Source organism: Chelonoidis abingdonii, chromosome 1 (assembly GCF_003597395.2).
Source record: "Chelonoidis abingdonii isolate Lonesome George chromosome 1, CheloAbing_2.0, whole genome shotgun sequence".
Classification (NCBI taxonomy): domain Eukaryota; kingdom Metazoa; phylum Chordata; order Testudines; family Testudinidae; genus Chelonoidis; species Chelonoidis abingdonii.
The window spans coordinates 389,600-397,807 of NC_133769.1; the positions used below are offsets into that span (position 1 = coordinate 389,600).

General features: G+C 65.0%; 1 protein-coding gene across 1 annotated transcript in view; it reads left to right on the top strand.

Annotated features, from left to right (window-relative positions):
- The first annotated feature begins 332 nt into the window (after nt 1–332).
- FLNC (filamin C) overlaps nt 333–8,208 on the top strand; it is a 71,341-nt gene continuing 63,465 nt past the window's right edge. The window contains 1 exon segment of the mRNA XM_075071596.1: nt 333–712. Within this exon segment, the coding sequence (XP_074927697.1) occupies nt 367–712 (346 nt within the window). The 5' untranslated portion in view covers nt 333–366.

Consider the following 8,208-nt stretch of genomic DNA (forward strand, 5'->3'; position numbering starts at 1 on the left):
AAAAATAGCAGCCAGATGTCCCCGGCGTCAGTCCGGGGGGGCGGGGGCCGAGCCAATCCCAGCCCCCCGCTATCCTTAGCGCCCAATCGCCGGGCCGGGCGTTATCTCCGCGGGGAGGAAGAGAAAGTTCCTGCTCGGCTCTTACTTGTATATGGTCAGAGCCCGGCATTCCTGGGAGTCCTGCGTCCTGACGCGGGGCACGGGGGGGCGGGAGGCGGCCCCTTAAAACCCCCCGGCGCGGGGCCGCCGCTTCACTGGGGCGCACCCGGGAGCCGCCGGCACAGCCCCACCCGCGATCGCAGCGCACGGGGCGAGCCCACGCGTGGAGCAGGGCGCAGTTCCCAGCCCACCCCCAAGGCGGCGGAGATGAACAGCCACAGCTGCCCCGAGGCGCCGGCGGCCGGCGAGGAGGCGGAGGAGATGCCGGCCACGGAGAAGGACCTGGCGGAGGACGCGCCCTGGAAGAAGATCCAGCAAAACACGTTCACCCGCTGGTGCAACGAGCACCTGAAGTGCGTGCACAAGCGCCTGGGCGACCTGCAGCGCGACCTGGGCGACGGGCTGCGGCTCATCGCGCTGCTGGAGGTGCTGAGCCAGAAGCGCATGTACCGCAAGTACCACGCGCGCCCCAACTTCCGCCAGATGAAGCTGGAGAACGTGTCGGTGGCGCTGGAGTTCCTGGAGCGGGAGCACATCAAGCTGGTGTCCATCGGTGAGCGGGGGCTGGGGGGCGGGGAGTGCGCGCCTGGCACGCCCACTCGTGCCCACTGTGCCGCGTGTGCCCCTGGCACGCCCGCTCACCCCCACTGTGCCGCGTGTGCCCCTGGCACGCCCGCTCACCCCCACTGTGCCGAGGGCGCCCCTGACACGCCCGCTCACCCCCACTGTGCCCAGTGCGCCCCTGACACACCCACTCGTGCCCACTGTGCCCAGTGCACCCCTGACACACCCACTCGTACCCACTGTGCCGAGGGTGCCCCTGATACACCCGCTCACCCTGACATGCCTGCTCACACCCACTGCATGGAGTGTGCCCCCTGACGCCCACTCGTGCTCACAGCATGGAGTGTGCCCCCTGACACACCTGCTCATACTCACAGCATGGAGTGTGCCCCTGACACGCCTGCTCACACCCACAGCACAGAGGGTGTCCCTGACATGCCCACTGTGCCAAGTGTGCCTCTGACACACCCACTAATCTGTGTGTGCCACTGACACATTCACAGCATGAGCCGCTGACACACCCCTCGCACACACTGATCTGCATGTGCCACTGACCCCTCCCCCACGTGCTCTGATCTGTGTTAGACACACTCAGCCCACTCACCCACACACTGATTTCTCACACACTGTTCTGTCTCTAACACACACCCTCACACCCACTGATCTGCATGTGACACTGACACACCTGCTCACGCACAGTGATCTGTGTGCCCTTGACACATTCACTCACACCAGGGCTCTCAAACTGGGGGTCAGGACCCCTGAGGGGGTCGTAAGGTTATTATGTGGGGTGTTGCAAGCTGTCAGCCTCCACCCCAAACCCTGCTTTGCCTCCAGCATCTAGAATAGTGTAAAATATAGAAACAAGTGTTTTTAATTTATGGCGGGGGGGTCGCTCTCAGAGGCTTGCTGTGTGAAAGGGGTCACCAGTACACAAGTGTGAGAACCACTGACTTACACTGACATGTATGTGACACTGACACACCTACTCACACTCACTAATTTCTTATCCCTCACATCCACTGATGTGTGTGCCCCTGGCACACCTGCTCACGCACAGTGATCTATGTGCCCCTGACACACTCACTCATACTGATCTGTGTGTGACACTGATACATTCATACCCCACACCCTCTGGTCTCTGCATGTCACTAACACACACACACTGATCTCTGTGTGTCACGAATGCCCTTGTTCCCCTTACACACACACACAGATCTCTCTCACACGCTGTGCTCTGTCACTGACACACCCACCGATCTCTGTGGCCCTGACACATACCAATCTTCCCCCCATCCCTTCACATGGCACCGATCTGATTGGACACAGACATACTGAAGCCGATGGCCCCCTTACACACTCGCTTTCTCTCCCCTAGACACACACTGCTCACACTGTGCCCTGACCCCCAGCTCTCGCCCCCCACGCCGATATCGCACGTACACCCCCCAGGTCTCTCACTCTCACACACACACTCACACAGCTGCTGCCTCTCCCTGTTATGTAGTTCACTCCCAGGCCAGCCAAGTGCCCTGGCTTGGAGAGGTCAGTACTCCCCCAGGCGGCTGATTCTCCTGTGCTGATTTTGCTTGTGTGTGTTTTGGTGGGACAGTGAAACTTTTGGGGCCCCCTCCCCATACCCACCTGGCCCTGCCCCCGAGTTTGCCCCAGCAGGCAGGGCAGCGAGGCAGGTGCAGGCAGCAGGAGGCCAGTGTGGGGTCCCTGGCGCTTGCTGCCCGTTGCTGTGTGGGAACTGGCCCAGGGAACGAAGGGGATTAGCCGGCGCTGGGGGACGGCTGGAGCCACACGGGCAGCGATTCCGAGGGCCCCGGCTCTCACGGCCCCCGCTGGGAACCAGGAGGGACTTGGCTGAAACTCACTGGGCCCCTGGGGGAAAGCTGCCCGGGGCGAGATCAGAAGCAGCCCCCCATCTCTGTGCAGGGGGCTCCTGTCCCCCCGGCTACCCCACCCGGCCTGGCGAGGGGCCACGGCTCCTGTGAGGAGGACAGGCGGCACCCAGCTGGGATACAGGCCCGGGGGGTGGGGGCAGACCTGTGCCTGCCCCATCCATTGGGAGGTGGTGCTGTTGGGCAGGGGACATGGGGGCAAAGAGGGGGCAGCAAAGGGAGCTTTCTGGGCGATCTGGGGCATTGATTTGTTCAGCCTTCATAGGAGGGGAGGGAGTGAGTGTTTGGAGCAGCCTGTTTCTCTCCCCCTCCACCCACCCCCGCACTTGTTCCCTGGCGTCTCTGAGCATCCCTGTCTGGCTTACAGAGCGAGGGGAAGGGCAGGACTCACAGATCTGACCCACGGGGCTGTTCCGAGCTGCGCGTGGGGCTAGCCCCGGCCTCCCAAGCAGAGAGGGGACCTCTCAAAGCATGGGGCGGATCCAGCCCCAGCTCTGGCCCTTGTTGTCTGCCCAGCGCTGGTTCTGTAGGGGACTCAGCCCTCAAACATGTGGTGTTGCCCTGTGGTGGTTAAACAGCTGCCGCGTCCCACCCCAGAGGCAGCTGCATTCCGGCACAGGGCGAGCGATTCCCCTGGGCCCAGAGCCACTTGTGGGGGCAGCAGGCCACTGAGGATCGGAGTGGCCATTTGCGAAGCGCCATGGAGCCTCCCCCCGACTCCCTCCCACTGACTGTCCATTTGTGATTTCATCCCTGCCTGAGCCAGGACAGAGCTTTGGCCCCTCGCCCAGGCCGGACCCACGCCGCCCCGCCTGGCTTTCCTCTCGCGCTGGAAAGTCAGAGGGGGTGGCTGCAGCCTGGCCCGGGCCCCCGCTCAGGTCCCAGCTGGGGCCTGGCTCCAGAGGCGGCCTGACCCATGGATTGCTCTCCTTCCAGAGTTAACCCTTTGGCATCCAAAATGGGTTCCCTCCCCCGTCCCCCCGCCGAGTGGGAGGTGAGCTCCTGGGCACGGGCGTTGCTGGGCCAGGGCAGATGTTGCGAGCTCTGGGCAGCTGGGATGGGAGCTAGTGAGAGCAGCCAGGATGGGGCCTGGGCCTGGAGGCTGCCCGCAGGGTGGGGCCAAGAGCAGCTGGGGCTGGGGCAGGGAGCAGCCGTGAGGGGGAGGATGGGGCAGTGGGACACGGCAAAGGGGCTGTGGGACCAGAGGAGAGGTGGGGGGTTCACAGCCAGCGGGGGGCAGGGGCTAACCCCAGCTTCTCACGCAGCCCCCGTGGGGCAGGGGAGGCGGAGAGCCCAATTGAAGCGGGGGCCTGGCTCCCTCGTTCCCTATCCTGCTGCTCGGCTGGTGCCTTCTGAGCCCGGATCTGCCTCTGGCTAGGGTTGAGGTGGGGGCTTCTGGGGGGCTCTTCTCCCCTCCCAGGCTAACTCCACTGCCCAGGACAACATGTGCCCTGGGGCTGGCTCTGCTGGGTCTCTAGCAACAGGCTCGTGCCCCAGATCCCCTTGGCTCTCCAGGCACGGGCCAGGTTTTCAGTGGCTCTGCTGGGGAGGGCCTGTCCTATTGCAAGGCAAGGGGGCTGGGGCAGCCCTTTGGCAGGGCTGAGCCCCCAGTCTCTGTCCACCTCCACGCCACACAGAAATCCAGCCTGCTGGGTCTGCTGTGTTCCCAGTGCAGGGCTGGGCTAGCAGGGGGCTGTAGGTCAGGAGTGAGGGGCACCGGCAGAGCTGGTGGGGGAGCCTGGGCCTGGGCTAGCAGGGGGCTGCGGGTCGGGAGTGAGGGGCACTGGTAGAAGTTTGCTGTCAGTCTTGAGCCGGGAGCTGATCCCCATGTGGCCCGATCCTGCTCTTGTGGCCCCTGGCTGTGCCCCATCTCCATGTGGCTGTGGGCCTGCAGGGAGCCCTCAGGGGCTGCTCTATGGGGCCTGGTGGCACAGGCAGCCCCAGGCTGAAATTCCAGAAATCTCCCCAGCACCTGTACTGGCTCTGCTCCCTGCCCCATGGCTGGCGAGGCCCTTAGGCCCAGAGCACTCCCTGGGGCAGCCGCCAGGCCAGGCGCTTTGAGTTAGACCCATGGGCCCATCCGGCCTGGAGTCCTGTCCCACAGGTCCATCTACCCCAGTGTCCCGTCCCCACCCCTCCCCACAGACCCATCTACCCCAGGTGCCCCACCCCCTCCCCACAGGCCCATCTAGGCCCCCGTGTCCCGTCCCCACCCTGCCAGCCCAGCAGGCCCACCTACCCAGGTCCCGTCCCCACTCCCACCCCAATGGCGCATTTACCCCATGTTCCCGCTCCTGCCCCAACAGGCCCCATCTAATCCCCAGTGTCCCCACCCCAAACCCACAGGCCAATCTACCCCAGTTCCCATTCCCACCCCACAGGCCTAATCTACCCCCTGTGTTCCCCGCTTCCCTGCCCCAGGCCCATTGACCCCTAGAGTCTCCCGCCCCACCCCACAGGCCAATCTGCCCCCGTGTTCCCCCGCTCCCTGCCCCACCAGCCATCTTACCCCAGACGTCTCCCCCTGCACTCCTCGTGCATCCAGCACAGCATCCCAACCCCCTCCCGGCTGTCCAGGGAGATGGAAGCTCTTCTCCCCCTCCCCCCAGTCAGGGAGACGCTGGAAGGGGATGGGCTGGGAGGGTGTCTGCCAGGCGGCTGACACTGGGGTAACTGGGGGCTGAGAGACAGTGGACAGTATGGGGGTGACTGGTTGTGCGTGTATAAAGGTGTGGGGGTGGGCTGTACCCAGCGTACAGGCAGGGGTGGGGATGAGATTTGACCCAGGGTGGGCTGTGCCGGGGGCAGGGAGCGGGGAACACGGGGGGCGACTGGCTGTGGTGTCTGTACCCAGAGTGGGCTGTGCCTGGGGGGCAGGGGGCTGGAGGGTGACTGTTTGTGGGGTTTGTACCTGGGGAGAGCAAGGGGCTGTGGGGGGTGACTGTCTGTGGGGTTTGTGCCTGGGGTGCGATGTGCCCAGGGACAAAGGGAGCTGGGGAGATGACTGTCTGTGGGGTCTGTACCCAGGGTGGGCTGTGCCCGGAGGCACAGGGGGCTGGGGAGGTGACTGGTTGTGGGGTTTGTACCCAGGGTGGGCTGTGCCCAGGGGCAGAGGGTGTGCAAGGGGGTGACTGGTTGTGGGATCTGTACTTAGGGTGGGCTGTGTCCGGGGGCACAGGGGAAGTGACTGGCTGTCGGGTCTGTACCCAGGGTGGGCTGTACCCGGGGGCACAGGGGGCTGGGGAGGTGACTGGTTGTGGGGTTTGTACCTGGGGGGTAAGGGGTTGTGGGGAGTGACTAGTTGTAGGGTTTGTACTCGGGGTGGGCTATGCCCAGGGGCAGAGGGTGTGCAGGGGGGTGACTGGTTGTGGGGTTTGTATTCGGGATTGGTTGTGCCTGGGGACACAGGGGGCAGGGGGGAAGTGACTGGCTGTAGGGTTTGTATCTGGGTGGGCTGTGCCTGGGAACACAGGGGGTGACTGGTTGTGGGGTCTGTACCCGGGGTGGACTGTGCCGGGGGGGCAGGGGGCTGGGGAGGTGACAGGTTGTGGGGTTTGTACCCAGGGTGGGTTTTGCCCAGGGGCAGAGAGGGCGCAGGGGAGGTGACTGGTTGTGGGGTTTGTACTCAGGGTGGGCTGTGCCTGGGGCGCAGGGGTTTGGGGGGTGACTGTTTGTGGGGTTTGTACTGGTGGGGCAAGGGGCTGTGGGGGGTGACTGTCTGTGGGGTTTGTACCCAGGGTGGGCTGTGCCTGGTGGGGGGCAGGGGGCTGGGGGAGTTACTGGTTGTGGGGTTTGTACCCGGAGTGGGCTGTGCCTGGGGGCCCAGGGGGCTGGGGTGGGTGACTGGTTGTGGGGTTTGTACTCGGGGTGGGCTGTGCCTGGGGGGCAGGGGGCTGGGGAGGTGACTGGTTGTGGGGTTTGTACCTGGGGGGGCAAGGAGTTGGGGGGGTGACTAGCTGTGGGGTTTGTACTTGGGGTGGGCTGTGCCCGGGGGCGCAGGGGGGGTGACTGGTTGTGGGGTTTGTACCCAGGGTGGGCTGTGCCCGGGGGCACAGGGGGCGCAGGGGGGGTGACTGGTTGTGGGGTCTGTACCCAGGGTGGGCTGTGCCTGGGGGCACAGGAGGCGCAGGGGGGGTGACTGGTTGTGGGGTCTGTATCCAGGGTGGGCTGTGCCTGGGGGCGCAGGGGGGGTGACTGGTTGTGGGGTTTGTACCTGGGGTGGGCTGTACCCGGAGGCATCGGGGGCTGGGGAGGTGACTGGTTGTGGGGTCTGTACCCGGGGTGGGCTGTGCCCGGGGGGCCAGGGGATGGCCGCGGGAGCATGGCCTGGCTGCCCAGCCTGGGCCCCGGGGGTTTGTCGGGAGCCCCAGGCAGCCAGGGCTCTCAGATGTGTCCCGGGGAGGCTGGGCAGGAAGCGTGGGGCGGGGGGGAGGGGGAGGACGGGGCACTCTGGGTCTGTCCTCAGCACCGTGGCCCCTGGGGCTGGCAGGGGGTGTAGCCAACACCCTCCCCAGGACAGCCCGTGCCTGGCCGGGGCAAGCAGGCAACCATTGCCGGGCCCAGCCCCTGCCGCTCGGGCAGCTGCCATGACACTGAGCTTGGTCCATCTGCCCCACACCCAGTCCCCCCATTCCCCCATCCCTGAATCCCTCCAGGCCAGGCAGTCCCTGCGCCACCAGTCCGGGAGTGCTGGGAGCTGCCAGGGTGTGGGGGCTGTTTGGGGAAGCTGGAAGTGTGGTGGGGAGGGCATATGGGCAGAGAGTGGTGTCCAATGGAGCTGTTGGGGCAACCAACTGTGAGGTGGGGCCCGGACAGGGGCAGGAGGAGCAGGGCGGTCACGGGGAGGCGTGAAAGCACAGGGCGGTCACTGGGAAGGGGGCAGGGACAAACCAGAGGGGGTGGGATCACTGGGAAAGATCAAGCACTGGGGTGAGGCAGGGACAACAGGAAAGGGTGGGATCACTGGGAAGGAGTCAAGGGTCACTGGGGGCGGCAGGGACAAACATGGAGAGTGGGATCACGGAGGAAGGAGTCAGGGTCACTGGGAGTGGGGCAGGGACAAACAGGAGGGGTGGGATCACGGGGAAGGAGTCAGGTCACGGGAGCAGGGGCAGGACAAACAGGAGGTGGATCAACTGGGAAGGAGTCAAGGGCACTGGGAGCGGGGCAGGAACAAACAGGAGGGGTGGGAATCACGGGGAAGAGTCAGGTCCACTGGGGGCAGGGCAGGACAAAACAGTGAGGTGGGATCATGGGGAAGGAAGCAGGTCCATCGGATGGGCAAAGACAAACAGGAGGGCAAGGTCAGCTGGGAAAGGGGCGCAGGTCACTGGGTGCAAGTGGATGACAAAGGGGCGCGGGTTTCATGGGGGGGTGGGCAAGGACAAACAGAGGGGTTGGGATCACTGGAAGAGGAGCGGGTCAGCCTCAGAGTGGCAGTTCATAACAGAAGGTGGGGTCACTGGGCAGGGATTAAACAGAAGGGCGGGGTCATGGGGGTGGGACAGGGAAAACAGAGGGTGGGGTCCACTAGGGGGCAGGGGCAGGGGACTGGCCTTGGGAGGGGTTATGGGAGGCA